The following is a 21,611-nucleotide window of genomic DNA, read 5'->3' on the forward strand; positions in this document are numbered from 1 at the left end:
AGATACAGAACAGTCGTAATGGTTGGGGGAAAGCCAGCCAGGATGGTGTGTTATTGCAAGTGGCTCAGCGGTAAAGAATACATGGGTTCAATCCCTGGGTCAGGAAGATCCCCTGGAGAAGGAAATGGCAACCCCCACTCCAGTTTCTTACCTGAGAAACACCATGGACAGAGGAGCCTGGCAGGCTACAGTCCATGGGGTCACAAAAGAGTCAGACATGACTTTAGAGACTAAAGAACAACAAAAAAACAGAAACAAGATGGAAAAGGTCAACAGTGCGGTCAGTAGTGTCATTGGTTACAAAAGCCCAAGAAAAGTCAGAATATACACTGGATTGGACATTAGGAGACTTTTGATAACCTGTGAAGGTATCAGTGCTATTTGATTCATTAGAACTGAGGGAGAAGTCAGATTTTATAATATTGAGAAAGACAGAAGATGGTGAGACAGTGAGTTCAGTTCAGTTGCTCAGTCGTGTCCGACTCCTTGCAACCCCATGGACTGCAGCACGCCAGGCCTCCCTGTCCATCACCAACTCCCAGAGCTTGCTCAAACTCATGTTCATTGAGTTGGTGTTGCCATCCAACCATCTCATCCTCTGTTGTTCCCTTCTCCTCCTGCCTTCAGTCTTTGCCAGCATCAGGGTCTTTTCCAGTGAGTCAATTCTTCGCATCAGGTGGCCAAAGTATTGGAGTTTAGCTTCAACATCAGTCTTTCCAATGAATATTCAGGACTGATTTCCTTTAGGATGGACTGGTTGGATCTCCTTGCAGCCCAAGGGACTCGACAGAGACAGGTTAAGTCTCTTGTCTGGAGAAACCTGTGACTGACACAAAGAAAAAGGTCTTTTAAAATTAGGGAGACTTGTGCATCTTCTTAGATAGAAGAGAGAGCTAAGATACTGAACTTACAAGTAAGTATCTGTTGAAACAAACATTTTAAACTGAACAGCTGAATTCTCCACTCTGGAGGGAAAGAAAATTCCCAGGAAGAGAACAAAAGATAACAACTAAAAAATCCAGGTAGTGAATTGCCCTGGGGGCATTTCTCTGACTCAGAATTCCTGAAAGTTAAGTTATAATGGTCACAAGCTAGGAGATAGGTTTAGGGACTGAAGTGAGGAATTAGAACTGAACGCCCCACCCCATTGTCCCTCATAGGACGAGTTCCTTGAAGCGTGAACATGGAAATTTAAAAATCTGCTCACAAAAATTGACAGATCTTATTTATCTTAGTCTGGACTGTTGAGAGAGGAGGACAAAAATCCCCTGGGAATTCATAACCACTGTTGTGATAAGGTAAAACTAAAATAGTGGACAATAGTAGTTATGTCAGAGATAGGAAGGGGTGATTGAAATTGAAGTATTTTAAGATCTTTGAATTATTCAACAGAAGGTGAAAAATCAGAACTAGCTCTAGGCTTTAGGTACACATGTTAAAATGTTAACGACAACTATTAAAAGAGTAAAAATAGAGTGTATAGCTTCAAAAGCTGTGGAGGGGAAAATGAACTTTAAAAACTTGGTCATTCTGAGAAATAGAAAAACAAAAAGCATAGAAATACAGTAACTAGAAAAAATAAGATGGTAAAAATAAAATCCAACTATATCAGAAAACACAATATATGAAAATGTTAAGAGTAAGGTATGTTAGACTTAATCTTTGTTTTTAATGCTGTGAATAAGAGAGATGTTAGTGGGACTTCCCTGGTGGTCCAGTAGTAAAGACTCAGCTTCTGCTACAAGGAACACCAGTTTGATCACACATGCTACATGGTGCAGCCAAAAAAAAAAAAAAAAAATAGAGACCTAAGAACCTAGGAAGGTTAAAGCAAAAGTTTGGTGGTGGTGGTGAAAGGTACAAAATAGAAGGTTAGGATTAACATATACACACTACCGTATATGAAATACATAACCAACAAGGACCCATGTAATAACCTTTAAGGGTGAGTAATCTAAAAAAGAGGATATATATGTATATGTATGACTGAATCATGTGCTATATACCCTAAATTTACATGATATTATAAATCAACTATGGGCTTTCCTGGTCAGCTGGTAAAGAATATGCCTGCAATGCAGGAGACCCTGGTTTGATTTCTGGGTCAGGAAGGTATCCTGAAGAAGGAATAGGCTACCCACTCCAGTATTCCTGGGCTTCCCTGATGGCTCAAACAGTAAAGAATCTGCCTGTAATGCAGGAGACCTGAGTTCAGGTTGGGAAGATCCCCTGGAGGAGGGCATGGCAACCCAGTCCAGTGTTCTTGCCTGGAGAATCCCCATGGACAGGAGGTACCTGGCTGGCAGGCTACAGTCCATGAGGTCACAGAGTCGGATATAACCGAGCGACTAAGTGTGCGCACACACATAAATCAACTATACTTCAAAAAAATAAATTAAAAAAAAATAATTTTCTCAAAAAATAACAAAAAAAACTTCCATAAAAGTAAAAGTTTTGGGAGACGATATACCAGGCAAATACTGATTAAAAGAGAGCTACCGTAGCCATGAAAATGAAATCAAATGGATCTTTATGTCAAAAAATGTTGCTAGAAATAAAGGAGATCCCTATAGTAGTGACAAAATATAAAAATCACTAGAAAGTTGTAGCAGTTTTATATGCACTTAAAAACAAAGCCTTAAATTTATAAGGCAAAAATTGACATAAGTATACAGAGAAATTGATATATCTGTGACCCTATCTACAAAAATTATTAAGCGTATTCAGTTTAGTCTCTCAGTTGTTTCCAACTCTGCCACCCCATGGACTGCTGCACACCAGGCTTCCCTGTCCATTACCAACTCCCAAAGCTTGCTCAAACTCACGTCCATCGAGTTGGTGATGCCATCCTCATCCTCAGTCGTCCCCTTCTCCTCCTGCCTTTAGTCTTTCCCATGGACAGAGAGTTGAAGGTATAGAAGATACAAAAAAAAACACAGTAAGCTTCAGTTAATGGACACAATAGAATTCTGAAGTCCGACAATTATGTAGTCTTCTGAAGTATATGTGGAATCTTTATGAAAACCAACAATAGATTGAGACATAAATAAATCTCAACAAATCAAATTCTTTATATCATACAAACATATTCTCTTGATCATAGATGAACTAAGTCAAAAATTAGTACCAAAAAAATTTACTCTTAAAACTTTTCTTTTTGGAAAGTTTTAAAGTTAAAAATTCAAAAAAAATAACAATGGAAATAGAACTGAACATCCTAAAAATCGTACATATCAAAACTTATAAAATATTGCTAAAATAGTTATTAAGTGAAACTTATAGCCCTAATCTTTTATATTGAAAAGAATAAAATTAAGTGGGCCAATTGAGCATTCAATAAATTCAACAAGGTAGAAAAAGAAAGAATAGACCAAAAGAAAGTTAAAGGAAAGAAATAATGAAAATGACAGCAGATGATAATAGAACAGAAGGCAGAAATAAACAGAATCAATAAAGCTAAAATTTGTTTCTTAAAGAAGTCCAGTGAAAATAAAACTGTCAAGATTTGATCAAGATGAAAGAGAAAGCACAAGTAAACAATCTTAAAAATGGGAAAAAGAACAGTTACAAAAATCAGAGACCTAACAGACTATCATGAACAACTTTATGCTAATATATTTGAAAAAGATGAGAGAAAATGAACATTTTAAAGAAAGATATAATTTATTAAAATTGACTACAGTAGGAATAAAAATGTAAGTAGTTCTACTACTTACAGTCATTAAAGAAATTGAATCAGTAGTTTAAAGTGTACCACTGATTGTGGTTTGATTTCACATATAGCTTGACTTCTGAAAAAGAAGAAAACGCTGGATCACACTTGTATTAGTATTTACAATCAGTGATAGTTCAGTTTTTTATTGCAAATGAATAAATAGACATTTTAGTATCTAAATTAAAAAAAAATGCTAAGAACCATGCTAAAACCTGAGCATGGAAATTGAATTCATATTGAGCCCATAGGTGGTCATGGTTACCTTAGAGTTTTTAAGTATTACATCCTTTGTTGAGGGGATATCCTTAGAAAAGGGGAGGGGGAAGAAGTTCTTTAAAAATTTTTCTTTTATGGGTATGTAAATAAAAAACTAGAGGAAATCAAGCTGAGCAGATATCCCAAGAAAGCAGGCTTCCTGGTGGCTCAGATGGTAAAGCGTCTGCCTGCAATGCGGGAGACCCGGGTTCGATCCCTGGGTCTGGAAGATCCCCTGGAGAAGGCAATGGCAATCCACTCCAGTACTCTTGCCTGGAAAATCCCATGGACGGAGGAGCCTGATAGGCTACAGTCCATGGGGTCGCCAAGAGTCGGACACGACTGAGTGACTTCACTTTCATCAAGACTTAAACTGATTAATTTATGTTTAAGTGTGCTTCTACAACCTGAAAATTTGTGAATTTTTAAATAGAATGATGCATAGAAGGAAAAACTTAATCTCCCATGAAGTTTCTTTACCAAAATCTCAATTATAGTGTAAGACTTAAGCTAATAGACATAAAATGAGAGTAATTTTTAAACTTGACTGCTGCTGCTAAGTCACTTCAGTCGTGTCCGACTCTGTGCAACCCCATAGACGGCAGCCCACCAGGCTCTCCCGTCCCTGGGATTCTCCAGGCAAGAACACTGGAGTGGGTTGCCATTTCCTTCTCCAATGTATGAAAGTGAAAAGTGAAAGTGAAGTTGCTCAGTCGTGTCCGACTCTGCGACCCCATGGACTGCAACCCACCAGGCTCCTCCGCCCATGGGATTTTCCAGGCAAGAGTACTGGAGTGGCGTGTATGCTTTAATGCCATATGTGAATTAGAAATAAATAGAAAATTTATTAACATTTTTATTATGAATTAAGTTGAACCATATGAAATTGCTATTTTATCATTTTAACATACAAAAAAATTGGCAATTCTGTGAGATCACGTGTGTTTATTAAAGGAGAAAGAAGTCAACAGACTATGCTGAACTATTTTTTAGTTGTTTAGTTAAAATTTATTTGTTACCATATATCTTCTATTTCAGTGTTCCATGCAAGAAAAGAGTGGATGCAAACAGTTTATGGAAACATTGTGGGAGAAATACTTAAAATTGAGAGAGTTCTATTTATTAAAATTTATTTCCTTTGAAAATTTAGACAGAATTGCCATTGTTCAAATACCTAAATTTAGGTAGTTTGATACCCCAAACTAGAGAACATATAATCAAGTAATGGGAACTTACACAAATATATTACTTGGAAATCAAAGAATTGTGAATAATTAGGCCTGGCTTTATGGAAGCAGATGAATTGAAATTGGTATTGAAGATTACCTTAGATTTGGCAGATAAGTGAACACCATTAACAAAGACAGACACAGAGAAATTAATATGGCCCATTTAAGATCAGAGATCATCTGACCAAGGCAATTTGTTGCAAAGTGTTGGCAGGAAAGAGTACGTAAGGTAGGAGCTAGGTGATATTTTTTTTCAATGTGTGACTGTCTATCTGTAAGATTTCTGGGAAGGTAATTATATCAAGAAAGTAATGCTTTAGAGAGCTTAATCTGGTAATGGTGATCAGGATAGCTTTAAGCAGAGAGACAGGAGTTAATGAGATTAGTTAGGAGGGTCTGGCCATTATCTACAATGAGAAAATAAAAAGTCCTGCACTAGAGTGATACATGGTAGTGGAAATACAGAGAACAAAATGAAGCCAACATTCGAAGAGAGACTTGACCGTGTTTGGTGGCTGAAGTATACCAATCAACATTATAGAATTATAGATAATAGGTTTCTCCTTTTTCTGTTACTTTCACTGTAGAGATTTTTGTTTTTTGTATAGCACCTCATGCATATTTGGTCCTCAGTAGATGATTAATTTCTCATCTTTATGTTAGAGGCTGATATATTTTTATATTTTCAGTACTTTCAGTGCTTTCTGTTAATGTCTGTTGGGGAATAAAACCCAAATTAGTCTTAAAGTACCCTGATATAATCAAGAATCAGATCTTTTTACAAAAGATTTTTAGAGATGAACACTGAAATCATGGTATGAATAAATCAGATTTATCCAGAATTATATTTGAAACATACTAATAAAGAGAACACATTATTAAGTCAGTTATAGGAAAAGTTTAGGTAAAGTCTGAGAATATCTCCATAAATTAGAAGACATATTGTCTTCCAGAATGGAAGACAAAATATTATTCACCAAAGCAAAGCTATGAAATTAAGGAAATGGCTCAGAGAGTAAAGCGTCTGTCTGCAATGCAGGAGACCCAGGTTCGATTCTTGGGTTGGGAAGATCCCCTGGAGAAGGAAATGGCAACCCACTCCAGTACCCTTGCCTGGAAAATCCCATGGACGGAAAAGCCTGGTAGGCTAGAGTCCATGGGGTCACAAAGAGTTGGACACGACGGAGCAATTTCACTTTCACTTCACTATAAATAATTAGATTGAAATGTTCAAAACAGTTGTTTTATGCTTAACAGTGCTTTCTAGTTATTTGGAGACTGTTCGTTCTAAACCTAAAGTCTTAAGCTTTTTATCAATGTTTGTCTATAGAATTCACCTAAGTAGTTACCTTTCCACTTAAGTGTACTGAAAATTACTTTAAGTGGACAGATGGATGGGTTTTCTTTTCTTTTTTTGAAGACTGTTCTTTTAGAGGAGTTTTAGGTTCACAGCAAAATTAAGAGAAAGTTACAGATTTTTTTCCTGTGTCCCCTTGTCCCCACAAATGCATAGTCTCCCCCTTATCAATATCCTCCACCAGAGTGGTACATTTGTTACAGCTGCTGAACCTACACTAACATCATAATCACCCAAAATACATGGTTTACATTAGGATTGTTTCTAAATGTTGTATATTTTGTGGGTTTGGACAGATAATGACATGTACTTTACCTTACAGTACCATACATAATATTTTCACTACCCTAAAAACTCTGTGCTCTGCTTATTCATCCATCCCCTTAAGGGCAGTTTATTTTTTGGAGAGCTTTTTTCTACTTTTTAATTCAAAGAATCAGTAGTAGAAATTCTTTATAGCTTAATTCCTTTTTTGTTCGTTTTTTTACCATTTCATTAAGCAAGTTAACTTTTCTCCTTCTTTACCCCATTGCCTCACCCCTCTTTGTTTCTTCATTAGAATGTTCTTATTGGCATCAGCATTCCAGGATTGAGAGTTTCCTTTGATGGGGTTTCGTTTGCAGTAAATTATCCACCAAAGAGTACGATTTAATTCTCTTTAAAATATGAAGAACCATGTGCACTTGTTAGAGTTCTTTGAGTTATTTTTAAGAGGAAATGAGAAAAACTGGAGTTTCCATGATTGTTTATCTTACTTTTTATTCATTACAGTCCACGATACAAAACACAAGGGGAATGGATAGCATGCATGGTAATTAAAAGTATAGCCTCTGGATCCAGACTGCATGGGTTCTAATCCTGATTCTGCCTTTACCAGCCCTGCAAACTGAGTGGAGTAATAGATCATCTCCTTCCTTTCCCATCTGTGAAATGGGGGCATAATTCCAATTCCAGAGATTTGTGAGGATTAAAGAGAAAATTAACATAAAATACTTACCATGTAATAAGGAATAAAAACGATAGTTTGGTATTGCAGTTATCTTTGTTATACTTTTATTACTACTACTAAGATCCCTAGTTGTTATCACTAAGTACCAGAGATATGCTTTGTATTTGAAACTTAAGATAACCATATGTGCTGTGCTTAGTCACTCAGTCGTGTTCGACTCTGCAGCCCCATGGACTGTAGCCCTCCAGGCTCCTCTCTGTCCATGGGGATTCTCCGGACAAGAATACTGGAGTGGGTTGCCATGCCCTCCTCCAGTGGCTTTTCCCAATTTGGGGATCGAACCCAGGTCTCCTTCATTGCAGGCGGTTTCTTTACCATCTGAGCCACCAGGGAAGCCCAAGATAACCATGTGAAAGTGAAGTCGCTCAGTAGTGTCCGACTCTTTGCGACCCCATGGACTGTAGCCCACCAGGCTCCTCCATCCATGGAATTTTCTAGGCAAGAGTACTGGAGTGGGCTGCCATTTCCTTCTCCAGGGGATCTTCCCAACCCAGGGATCGAACCTGGGTCTCCCGCATTGTGGGCAGACGCTTTACTGTCTGAGCCACCAGGGAATCCCAGATAACCATATAAATATCCCTAAACTGTTTTCTTAGTCTTTTTGGTTGACAGTAAAAATTGTGCTCTATCATCTCATCCATTATCATCATGTGAAACCCTAAGTTAAAGAAACGATACACTTGTGGGTGTTCAGATTGCGTGACCAGAGGGATATCTGCTCTCCTACTATATTAACAAGAAGAATTTTTAGAAGTAATAATAATAAAGGATAAATTTGTTGAGGTGAAGAAAAGGTGGGAGAGACCGGATGGCTTTCCTTTCTGAGAATTCACTACATTTCTGTACCTAGCACCAATTTGTACGTATTGAAATGTGTCGAGGGCATGCAAACTTGAAAGGACTGCTTGTCTGAGTGAAGTACTGCAGTCTAAATGATACAAATTGGATGAATTAAAGTGGCTCTGGGGATTTGTATTTCAGAGCAGCTGGATGGTAGTGACTATCAGTGCTTTGGCTTTACAGCAGTAGAAATGGGATAGGGCAGGGAAATGTCCTACTGAAAATCAAGTGGTGAAGTCTATAAAACACCCAGGTGCTATGGTGTTAGCAGCTATATAAATGCAGAGTGTAATTTTCTCCTCTTTGCTCTTGTCACTTTTCCTTCATAAAATTGTTCTCTACCTGCATCTTTAAGCTCCCATTACCTTTAAGGAATCCTCCAGCAAAAAGTATGAAATGTCATGAAGCCTTTTTTTCTTTCACACTTGCCATTTGTTATTAAAGACCCTCTTACTAAAGAGGTACAAGCCCATTTCCCAATATTGTTCCTTCCTTCCTTTTCTGTTCCAAAGTGTCTTCTGTGCCTCCTGTGGAAGAAGAATTCTCCTAATTTAGAATTCATAGCATGGAGAAATGAGTTGTTTGCTTAACTCATTCATTAATGATTTGAGCCATGAACTTATCACATCCTATTTATTGTTGTCATCATTTATGATGATAGTGAAGTGGATTCACTCACAGTAACATCATATACATTGAAATTCCAGTGACTTAAATGGGTGAAGAAACACATTTTGGTGTGTATTTAATTTTCTATCATGATTTGTTGAGAGGTTGATTTTTTTTAAAGTTTTTGAAGTGAATTAAAGAATTTTTTTTTGACAATGATATTAGAATCCTTGCTTACTAAATATAATGTCAAAAATATTAATGGGACATGTGAGTAATTAAAATTGACAGAGCATTCACATTCATTCATGTTTTATAATTCTGTACACAAAACTACTAGAAATTGGCTTGGGTTGCTGTTAATGTGAAGTATTTAGTAAAGTATTTATATATGCCAGCTGACTGCATCTGTGAATATGTAATATTTTCTGGTCTGTCATAACTAGAGAATTTTGCTGTGAGAAAGATATTTTGGTTCCTTACATCATTATCCACCAAATTAAAACTTTATAAATATCTTTATTCATTCTGTTTATCATTTGTTTTGAATTTTCTGAAATTACTTTCATATTGGTAAGGTTATTATCTTTTCTTAAATTTTGCCTCCACCTTCATCTAAGAGAATAATAAATTGGCTACTACCTCAGTAAAAAATTGGCTACTACTGCCCCAAGAACTAATAGAGATACTAGGCCCAGTGGTTAGCACATTACAAACATTTAATAGTAGCTCAAATTACCATAAAAATTTTTCTTCCTTAGACAAATTATTAATAAAAGAGGTGCTTATAATTTTGAAGTACATCTTTTCCTCCTAAAAAAGTATTTTTGAATCATCTCCTCCACTTAAAAAAAAAAAAAAGGTAGCTCATTCTAAGTGGTAGACATTATCAGAATTTGTGACATTTTTAGCTGGGTAGTTATTGTTGAGTATATGTATATATGACATGATGGTGTATGAAATTTAGTTAAATGTGACTGAACAAAAAGTAAGTATAGTTGATACTTATATTTGATCACAATGACATTACATAACAGATACTTGTTCTCAGTTAAGGTATTTGCACAGGCCTTTGGAACCTAACCCTCAGTTCATACAAGCATTGCCTTAATCTCTTTCTGAGCGTAATAATATTATAGGATCATTTCAAACACATTCACTATTCAAAATCCTTTAAAAAAAATTAAGAAAGTGTCAGGAAGTGTATCTCCAAAGTATTTCTTTATTTAAAAATTTTCTTTACTGTGGTAAAAGTCAGATAACATAAAGCATACTATTTTAACCATTTTTAACTGTCTGGTTCAGTGTACTCCATAGTATTTTTGTGTGACTTGTAAATCTGGATGAGGTGCATTTCACCAGGTGGTTTTTCTTTCAGAGGAAAAAGCTAAGTCCTTATGTGTAGGCCTACAAAGCCCGCATGATCTGAACATGCCTGCCCTAATTCCTCTTAGTCTTTCTGCTATTATTTATCCCCACTTCCTGACTGCAGCCCCACTGGCCTCCCAGCTGCACTTTACTCTAGAAGCTTTGTGTTGGCCTCCCTGTCTTCAATGGCCCTCCCTGATAAATCTACTAGGCTGACCTCCTCAATTCCTTAAGTACTGGCTTTCACTCACCTTCTCAGTGCCTCTCAGTTCAGTTACTCAGTTGTGTCCGACTCTTTGCATCCTCATGGACTGCAGCACACTAGGCTTCCCTGTCCATCAACAACTCCCAGTGCTTACTCAAACTCATGCCTATCGAGTCCATGATGCCATCCAACCATCTCATCCTCTGTCGTCCCTTCTCCTCCTGCCTTCTGTCTTCCCCAGCATTAGGGTCTTTTCTAAGGAGTTGATTATTTGCATCAGGTGGCCAAAGCATTGGAGCTTCAGCTTCAGGATCAGTCCTTCCAATGAGTATTCAGGACTCATTGCCTTTAGGTTGACTGGTTTGATCCCTGCAGTGCAAGGGATTCTCAAGAGTCTTCTCCAACACCACGGTTCAAAAGCATCAGTTCTCAGCGCCTCTACCTATTCACTATGGTTACTGTAGTGAAATTACTGTACTTCTTCATCTCCCTTTCTCTGTCCTCCTTTTTCCCTCCCTGAAACACCATCTGCTACATTGGCTTCATTATAAGTAAACTGAAGGCCATGAACACACTGTTAGGTCTGAAAGACAGGGTTGAATTCTGTTTGTTGAATAGGCACATCTTCCACCAAAAGGGCCTTTGTCCTTATAATTATCCAGTTGTCAATTATTTTACCACACTTTTCAAAAGAAAGCACGTTGACATAGAAGAAAATGTGTATTTTGAGGAAATGACATTGCAATAATATATTTTGGATTTAGAGAGCCCCATTCTTTCAAAAAGCTAATTTTGTGTCAAAGCAGATAAACTCGTTCATCTTGTCTTCATCTCTGGTTGGTCTGAATAACCCAGCTTATTAATGCAGACCAGAGCAGGAAAGGTTGAAATGGCTTTACACATAATCACACAGATAGTAAAGGTGGTAAAAAGAGCACCCAAGTATTCTCTCTGTTCAGTACATCATCCTACGTGGAGCTGTAGTGGAGGCTACCTCTCGTTGTTATTAAGTTGTCACCTCATCTCAGTTCATACCCAATGGCAAAAGAAATGAAGAGATATATTTAAAACTTAAGTGGCTTTTTATAACTTTTTTTTTACCTTTTAATCTAAAGATGAAAAACATTATTTTTAGAGGGTGAGAACATGAACAAATTAGTTTTTGTCCTTTATCCACCGAAACAATATCATATGCCTCTTGTCTTAAGAGAGTGAGCATATTTTAAACATGACTGTAATTAAATATTGTGACTATGAAGTGAATATTCATTTTTTACAGCAGGGGAAAAATAATGCAGTCGTATGTAGCATGAGGCAGGTAGGGTAGAGAGCTGTCTAATTTTGGCCTACTGGAACTGGTATAGATTTTCCATCCAAATCAGCAGAAATGTAGCACTAAGAGCATAGTAGCAGCTTTCCTTTCTGCTTGGAGCTTTAAAGTTGAAGGTAGCCAGATCAGTTTAGCATGCTGGCCAGCCTGTGACTAATCCAGCAAGTTATTAATTCTGCTTTTCCTGAGGCTACTCCCTTATTCCAAAGTGGACTTTGGTTTTGGGGATATACATTCTTTTCTCAACTTTCAAACAGTTACGAATCTTCTGGTCACTAAACAACCTTAATACTCAAAGGCCTTTTCTGCATCAATAGATAAATTGCGTTGTGGTGGGGGCTGGGAAAGTCAAGAAGTGTAGACTTCCTCCTCTTATCACCAGTTGATTTAGCTTATTTTGTTTCCTTACTTTTCCCTCTTTAAAGACAATTGTTCAAACGTCAAAAGTAATTTAATTTCTTCTTTTTGAACCCAGTGACGTTCTTTAATCTACATCAGAGTTCGGGTTTTTTTTTTTTTGTAATACAGAAAGAGAATGTAAAGAAAAGTACAACAAAGAAAGTATTGTTAGGGTTTGAAATGTGGTTGCTCATTTTAGCCAAAATAATTCCAGATAGATAAAAGCATTGAAATATATTTACGTAATGAGTTCATATGCCTGAAAACTAAAATTAGATGTTTGGAAAACAGTAAGGAAATTCTTTTTTTTCCTTAGCCAGAACATTGCAAGTCAAGGAAAACTGTTCACTAGATCATTTTATCCTTGCTAATGGGACTTTTTTCCTCCCAATTTGGTTTTTCCATCAGTTATTCTGAGACTGAAATATATTATATTGTAATAGTCAATCTCATGTATCTTTCTAATGATCAGTAATGGGCAGAGGGAAGATGAGGTTTTCTTCTACCTTCACCAGCCCGTCTCCACCTGCCTGCCCTTCAGATTGAATTGCATGACTTAGATAATCATCCTTTAAAGTCATGTTCCTGAAGTCTGAAGGTCTTGTTCAGTGTGCTTTGACAGACCGATCTGTTTAAATTCAGCGCTTTGTGCCATTCCCGTGAATTGTACTACCATTTTTTAGAAATGTGCTAGGATTCATGGGTGCCTAATTCTGAAAATGGCTTTGTACATTAAGGTTCATTTAACTGATGGTTAGGGGGAAGTTGAGAGACTTAAAGTTATTTTAAAACACAGTAATAGCTTGGAACTTTCTTGTACTGCAGGCATATAAGACTCTATGTTGTCAGCCTCTCGGTCATTAGGCTTGTTGTGATTTGGCTTATATCTTACTGGTCAGGATGTCACTGTGAAGAAACGTTTAGTCATGGAAAGAAAATCAGTGTCCAGCATCAAAGATAGTAATAGAGTAAGCACTCGCAATTGGATTTTCATAGGCGGGATTGATTTGTGTGCATTACTGGGTCTGTGTAAAATGGTGTCCTTTTGGCACTAGCTGAATATAAATTTCAGGAAATGTTTTTTCTTCTGTAGATCAGTGCAATACAGTGAAATTTGCTGTAACTGAGGGGAGGCAGTGGTTGGGCGTCCGCTAATAGCCTGAAAGGAACTAATGAGGATGTGCAGTCCGGAACGATTGATTGAATAGCTGCAGTCCTGTGTGTTGCTTTCTCGCTTGCTCTCTGCAAGCTGTAGAGAGGGAGGGGGAAGAGCAAGACACAGGGAGGGAGCCAGAGAAAAAACGCTTTCTCTTAAGTGGAAGTAGCACGGATCCCAGGGGCCAGGAGGCCAGAAATGGAAGTTTAAACTGCATCTATCTTTTAAAGGGAGAACAGCAGGAATCAAAATGTCAGTCTCCGGAGTCACAATTTACTCCTTATTTTTTAAGATCTGGAAGATAACACAGAATACTTTTTTTAGGATGTGTTTTTTTTTTTTTTTTTTTTTCTTGTCCATGTTGAGATTATCTAATGTTGTCTGAGAAGCTGGATTCCTATATGTCTGTCAGTTGAAGTGGAGATGGGAAGCAGTTGTGATAAAGGTATAATATGTATATATCTATCATCTGTGTGTGCGTGTGTATGTGCATATATATATGCATATATATGTATCGCTCTATAAAAAAATTTAAATGTAACCTTAATATAGCATATAGTAATTAAATTGGAGAATACCACATGATCTTCAAAATCTGAAATGCATTAGGTCAGTTTGCACAGATTTAGGATCCCAGAGTTAGATCTTAGTGAGGTCATATTGCCAGAACAAGGAGAAGCTGAGCTATTTTTATATCTGCATAAGCATATATGTTATTTTATCCTAGCAGCAGCTTTTTGTCTTCTCATGGACTTTTGGTTGCAGGCTGGTGAGTCATCTTATCTGCACAGAACTGAACTTTGACCTTTGTGCAGACACCATCAAATCATGTTCAACACTAGGCTAAATTTGTTCATATGAATATAAAAAATAGTTAATTGGATTCTGTTAACTCTTATATGGCTGACATAAAGCAGTAGATTCCTATACTGTGAGATGCAAATACTAAGTGAACTTAGAGATATTAAACATAACTCAGAGGAAATTACTTTTTATATGTGCATAGATAAAGATACAAACTATCACACTGAGGCATATTCTTAACAGTGACCAAGTTTCTTTAATGTCTTGATAATATCTGTTTAGAGATAAAGAGACAAATTATATTTTCGATGTAGAATATAATGTATCTTTAAAGCAAACTGATTTTTTGTGAGAAAAAAAATAAACAATTTTACAGATTAGTGAAAGATCCTAAATTTGGATTTTTATCAATGTTTCTTTTTTCTCATCCAGAGGTGCCAGCAGAAAGGTCCCCACGCAGACGGAGTATCTCAGGGACCACTACATCTGAGAAACCCAACTCTATGGACACTGCGAATACCTCACCCTTCAAAGTACCAGTAAGTGCTGCTCTTCTTTAAAAGAGTACTTTTATTCTTTTTAGAGTAAGAGACAGTTGCTAAGAAATCAAAACATTTTGCTCCTCAAGAATCTCTTTATCAAGTTACTAGTTAAACCTATCATAATTCTATAAAGGTGTGGGTAGGATTTTTTTTTTTTTTACTTTAAAGAATGGGGCATACATTTTATTTTAAGTGATGGAACCTAAGCAGAGAACGATAAGACTCATAAAGTTGCAGAGCAATTTATCAGAGAATTAGACAGCTGTGAGTTCTAATCCTGAAACTAGGCCTGTGCTTTGCTTAAGCCATCTTTTAGACACCCAAGTAAGTGCTTAAGAAATACCCTGGAAGAAGTATTCCTGTTAAAAATATTCTTTAAACTGATGAGACAGTAATGAGAGTCAGTATTGAGTACTAAAGAAGGCTGAGATGGAAAGTCTGTAAGTGAACAGGTCAGCTGACCACCAGTTGCAGCCCTTGTTTCAACCTCTTCGATATAACTTGGAGTGACCAGATTTTAATTCATCCACTTTCTTTGTTTATTGAATAAGAAATATGCTTACTTTCTAATCATATCATTAAAATTAATTGTTTTTAAACTGGGTAAGACTTAACATCTGTGTAGTTGGTCATTATTATGGGTATAACAGAAATCAGTATAAAGTAGAAATAGCCTTTTCTATTGGGGGAAAAAAAAAGGATTAAAAAAAAATTTAGCCAAGTTAATATATTGTGTTTTTTATTCCAATACAATTTTTTAAAGTTAGGATGACCTTTTAGGTAGAACTGGTATTTTGAGATGTATTAGCTGGCATTTACCTGTAAATTAACCAAAGTGAATGTTTTATTTTGCATTAATCCTGGAAGCGAGATTTTTCCTTGTTATATCTCAGTCTTGTAGAGTCTGTGGATAACTATTCCTGTGACACCTTTCAAATGTTTACAAATCTTCTCATTTTTAAAGATCACAAGCAAGTGTTGGATTAATAGTCAATCAGATTATGAGAGGAATTATAAAATACTGGATGTTATACCTTTTATTAAATTTCTTTATTCTAGCAGACATAATTATATATTTAAAATTGTTTTCATGAATGAAAAAAGTGTCTTTTCTCTCCCTTCCCCTTGTTGTTTTCCTGACGAAACCAATCAAATATAGTGAAACTATCTATCTATATGCAGAATATGGTGAAAAGGTTTGAGTTAGAATTTGAAGTTTTCATGCCATTGTGCTAGAATAGAATAGTGAATACTTAATTTTTTTTTTTTTTTTTATAATATCAGTAACTGAAGAAGACTTTGCCTCTGCAATGTGGTAACATTGAAGTACTTCCTGTATTGAATCTGAAGTCATGGCTGGGTTTTTAAAATTTGAATTAATTAGCAGTAACAGTTTTAATTTATATTTAAACAATAAATTAACAGCTAATTTAAGGTTGACCTTAATAATAAGACTAATTATTTTTGAGTAAAAGTAATAAACCAGTGATGCATATACATGAAGATTAGCACCACATACAGACCACTTACCTGGAGAAGGGAATGGCAACCCACTCCAGTATTCTCACCTAGGAAATCCCATGGTCAGAGGCACATGGTAGGCTACAGTCCCTGAGGTCATAAAGAGTCGGACAGGACTGAACAACTAACACACACAGACCACTTACTCAGGGCTGGACTTCAGGAGGGTCCTAAGCACTGGACAGCCAGGGAATTCCCTCCTTTGTTACTCTTTTTACAATCACGGCCACCTCATGGATTTGGAAACTCTGAGGCAAAGAATAGGCCTTTGAATAGCAAATTGCAGTCACAAAACCCATGCACTTAAGTAAAATTTAGCGATTCATAAGTCTTCACCTAGACAATTATTTAGAAAAATAACTATCAGAACACACAGATTGCAACTTTTTTTTTTAACGGCACACAAGGCTTTTTTAATTAAAAAAAAAAAAAGAAAAGGCAGTGAGTAGAAGAAAGAGGCAGAGGAAATGAGAAAACAAAGAGTCATAAAAACAACCTGAATCCATTTAGGATAAAGGCAAATAGCTTTATATACTTATCAATAGTCCTTAAAGGTACCTTTGTATTACAGAATGGGTGGTGCATGATGTAGTAATTGACATTGATAATAATAGTCCTGAATCATCAGGGAAAAGTGAAATTTTATTGTTTATACCAGGCTTTTTTTAAAAAGTGAAAAACTGTGTAATATTGTGTGATATATATCCATTGAGAATATTTAAAGTCTTAAAGATATGTGAAACTTTATGAACCTTGTTCAGAAAAATATGGTTTGTGAAGTTCCTCTCTCCTTGATAATGCTGGATAAATAATTTATAGTCTTTTAAGAGAAACCAAAATGTGCTGGCTAAATGAGACACTGCAGTACTTCCACAGAGGGTGTATTTTTTAAATCTCCATGTGATCCCAATAGCTAATGTGACTTTACAGCACTTAAATGTTGCCAGAAGAGTATATCTAGTTTTCAGAACAACACAAAATTTTTTTATAATGTCACAAAAGACTTTCTGGGAATGCAGTACAAAAAGGAACCTAACTTTGAGATACTTAACTTTGTTACTTTTTATAATACCTCAAAGATCATTTTCACATTAACTTTATGAAGGAGTAGGGGTGAGATTTAAGCACATGTACTTGTGGTTCTAAGATTCAGGTGTCTTTGCTGACACATGTCTTTATGGTGAACAGCAAGTACATTAACCATCAGACGGACCCAAAAGGAGCTGGTAGTGGACTCTCCAAAAGGACTTGATTCTTCCTAGATCTATCTTTAGGCTTACTGAGGGAAGGTGAGGCTTCCCTTGTGGCTCAGATAGTAAAGAATCTGAAAGTGAAAGAGGGGAGTGAAAAAGCTGGCTTAAAACTCAACATTAAAAAAATGAAGATCATGGCATCTGGTCCCATCACTTCATGGCAAATAGATGGGGAAACAACGGAAATGGACAGACTTTATTTTCTTGGGCTCCAAAATCACTGCAGATGGTGACTGCAGCCATGAAATTAAAAGACACTTGCTCCTTGAAAGAAAAACTATGACAGACATAGACAGTGTATTAAAAAGCAGAGATGTTACTTTACCGACAAAGGTCTGGTCAAAGCAATGGTTTTTCCAGAAGTCGTGTTTGGATGTGAGAGTTGGATCGTAAAGAAAGCTGAGCACCAAAGAAATAATGCTTTTGAACTATGGTGTTGGAGAAGACTGTTGAGAGTCCCTTGGACAGCAAGGAGATCAAACCAGTCAATCCTAAAGGAAATCAATCCTGAATATTCATTGGAAGGACTATAATAAAAGCTGAAGCACCAATACTTTGGCCACCTGATGTGAAGAACTGACTCATTGAAAATACCCTGATGCTAGGAAAGATTGAAGACAGGAGGAGAAGTGGACGACAGAGGATGAGATGGCTAGATGGTATCACTGATTTGATGGACATGAGTTTGAGCAAGTTCCAGGAGTTGGTGATGGACAGGGAGGCTTGTCGTGCTGCAGTCCATGGGGTCGCCAAGTCGGACACAACTGAATGACTAAACTGAACTGAAGGCAGATGAAATAGGTTTTTAACAAGTCTTGATGGAAATTGTTGACACTGGCACACTTCTTGAATGCTTACTTTGGGCAAAGTATTGGTGATTCACCAACTGATATTGATGCAATTATTGATACTTTCTTGGCACACTACTTGGTACTGGGGAAACAGAAATGAACAAAACAGAATTTCCATTCAAGAGAACTTATAGTCTATAGCAAGAGACAGAAAAATAACCAGATTTGTAAGGAGGTAGTTGGGCATCGTAGCACAGGTTTTTAACACTTCACTATGTAAGCTGAAACTTTGTTAAGGAGCCAGTATTTCAGCTGCATTTCAAAGGCTGAATGAAAATAGTTGACAGGGGAAGGATAGTATTCCAGGCTGGGGGAATAGCATTTTGGAAAGATGCACTTCATAAGGTGACTCTCGCTGCCAGGGAATATAGAAAAGTTTCACTGAAGCAAGACTTGGAAATCATGTAGGCAAAAATGGCAAGCTAGAAGGTGAAGAGGTAGGTTGGGGCAAGACTGTGAGTGGGTTTGTTTGTCAAAACTTAATGAAATTTTACTGGCCATTAAAGCATTAAAGGTTGGTTTAATTGAAATATTTGTCTTGGTTCAAAAGCTGAACCAAGTTATGTAAATACTGTGACGATTTGGTAAATTACTTGACTCTAACCTAAGGGACTCTTCTTGCTACCACTGTCTCAACTCAGGGGGAGAGGTGAGTTGGGGCTATCATTCGATAGAAGGCCAGTCAAGCACCCACCCCTGCCTTTCAGCTGACACTCCCTGATAGTTCTAGAGTAGCGGATAGCCTTAGGGAGATCCTCAGAAGCCAGAGAGTAAGCATTGCTTGTATTGTGCTGACTACTGCCAGATAAGGCAGAAGGGAGCCAGGGAAGAACTATGGCAATGAGCCCTTTAAACCTTTGTATATCACCCTCATTCCCCCAAATTTATATTTTTTAAAACTTAAAATGGATAATTAGTATATTCATGTATCAATATATTCCTTATTTAGTTTAATCCATCTTTATGCAGGTAGTAGACAGCAGAGTTAATAAGTTTAAATATAAGAACATAAGAAATAAAAAAGAGAACTTATATGGCCACTGAACCTATAGCTTAAGGCAAAGTCTTGGCTTTTGGGAATGTTTAAATATATTTGCCCTTTTATCTAATCATCTAAGTGAAAGTCACTCTGTCATGTCCAACTCTTTTCAACTCCATGGACTATACAGTCCATGGAATTCTCCAGGCCAGAATACTGGAGTGGGTAGCCTTTCCCTTCTCTAGGTGATCTTCCCAACCCAGGGATCAAACCCAGGTTCTCCCACATTGCAGGCGGATTCTTTACCAGCTGAGCCACAAGGGAAGCCCAAGAATGCTGGAGTGGGTAGCCTATCCCTTCTCCAGCAGATCTCCCCAACCCAGGAATCGAACCAGGGTGTCCTACAATGCAGGTGGATTCTTTACCAACTGAGCTATCAGGGAAGCTTATCTAATCATAGGAATAAGAAAAGCAGAGATCTGCAGGATAGTTTTCTATAAAGAAAGATGAGCACTGAAGAATTGATACTTCTGAACTGTGGTGTTGGAGGAGACTCTTGAGAGTCCCTTGCACTGCAAGGAGATCAAACCAGTCTATCCTAAAGGAAATCAGTCCTGAATATTGGAAGGACTGATGCTGAAACTCCAGTACTTTGGCCACCTGATGCGAAGAGCTGACTCATTTGAAAAGACCCTGATGCTGGGAAAGGTTGAAGGCAGAAAAAGGGGACGACAGAGGATGACATCACCGGCTCAATGGACATGAGTTTGAGTAAACTCCAGGAGTTGGTGATAACCTGGGAAGCCTGGCGTGCTACAGTCCATGGGGTCGCAAGGAGTCAGACACAACTGAGTGACTGAGCTGAACTGAACTGCAGGATAGTTTTTCTGCTCTTCCTCCACACTCATTCCATATCTCTTCACCTTAATTCCAATTGCAGTTATTTGTTTATAAGTCTCTGTCCCTCATTAGACAATAAATTATCTTTTCTACTTATCTTTGCAGCTACTACAATGCCCAGCAACAAGTTAATTGTTAAATGGGTAAAAGCTATATGAGTTATCTAAGAACTGAGTCAAGTGATTATGTTTCACACGTACTCTCTTGATATTACAGGTTATGTCTCTAGTCAAATGGATTACTAAAGTGTTTAATAGCTACTCAGAGATCATTTTAAAGGAGTGCACCTGTGCAAAATAGTTACTTTTTTTTTTTCTCTTCAACAAAGAGATCTTAATTTATATTTAAAATTCAGGGCTGTGGTATTTTATCTATATAGTGTTTATTGTTCCTACTTCTGTTGAAAAGTGAAACTAAATAGGATTCTTTACTTAATGATTTATCTCTGTGGATATTTCTTTGAGCCATTTAGGTATCATACATATGTATAAGTTCACAATGTTTTTGCAGATCTGAGTTTTCACTATTAGATTCTTCAAGAACAATTTTAGTCATTCAGATAGTTTTTATCTATTTTTAAAGATCCTGTTTTTCATTTTTTCTTTAACATCCTGCTAGAGTTTTTGCCTTTGTCCTATTTATGTTTTCTTTTAAATAAAACATCCATTGTATGTCTTACATATTGTTAAAACTACATTTAAATGATATCACAAGACTGATTGGGAAGAAATAAGTAAACCAATAAAAGTTATCCGGGTTCTTAAATTTAACTCAGAAAGGGAATAAGCTAACGTCTTGTAACTGTATGTATTTGTTTCACATTGCCTGAGTTTTTGGAACAAGCTGCTTTCTTTAATATTCTATTTATAAAGTAACTATTGATATTTATGATTTCTGTATCACTTCTCCTTAGAGGATGCCATCAATTTAGCTTTGGCTAAAAGAAAGCGGCTGTGTTCAGGGCCAGGTGCCTGCTCAGTGTTCTCATTTCCATAACACAATGGTCTGAGCTGGCCTTCCCTGTGAATGTAACACAATGCAGTTGCAGCTGCTTCATTTGTATTAGCTTTGAGCTTGGCTCTGAAAGAATTCAGGCACTAAAATATATGCCAAGACAGCCAGAAAGCAAAGTTGAACTACAGGAGTAGCCAACTATTCCTGTGTAACCCTCCTTGTGCTCTTGTCACAGTGACACCTTAGCATTCCCAGTCAGATATACCAGATACAAAAGACTGTCAAAAGATAAAAGCTTTGCGTAGTTTTTAGAAGAAAGTAAAACTTTAGAGGAA

The 21,611-nt window shown here is 36.9% G+C and overlaps 1 protein-coding gene and 1 long non-coding RNA gene across 7 annotated transcripts in view; one reads left to right on the plus strand and one right to left on the minus strand.

Moving 5' to 3' along the window:
- The window catches only part of RASAL2 (RAS protein activator like 2), a 402,889-nt gene that overhangs the window by 285,053 nt on the left and 96,225 nt on the right, over nucleotides 1-21,611 (plus strand). For all 6 annotated transcript variants that reach the window (XM_055582761.1, XM_055582754.1, XM_055582755.1 and 3 more), the window contains one exon: nucleotides 14,709-14,815. In XM_055582761.1, coding sequence (XP_055438736.1) covers nucleotides 14,780-14,815 — 36 coding nt within the window. In that variant the 5' untranslated portion in view covers nucleotides 14,709-14,779. The remainder of the gene's footprint in view (nucleotides 1-14,708; nucleotides 14,816-21,611) is intronic.
- LOC129653272 (uncharacterized) lies at nucleotides 534-10,748 on the minus strand. The gene is made up of 4 exons (XR_008715033.1): nucleotides 10,634-10,748; nucleotides 3,717-3,791; nucleotides 2,826-2,887; nucleotides 534-826 (listed from the first exon to the last, which is right to left on the minus strand). It is a non-coding gene; the product is annotated as an uncharacterized LOC129653272 (long non-coding RNA).

Source organism: Bubalus kerabau, chromosome 5, assembly GCF_029407905.1.
Source record: "Bubalus kerabau isolate K-KA32 ecotype Philippines breed swamp buffalo chromosome 5, PCC_UOA_SB_1v2, whole genome shotgun sequence".
Lineage (NCBI taxonomy): Eukaryota > Metazoa > Chordata > Mammalia > Artiodactyla > Bovidae > Bubalus > Bubalus kerabau.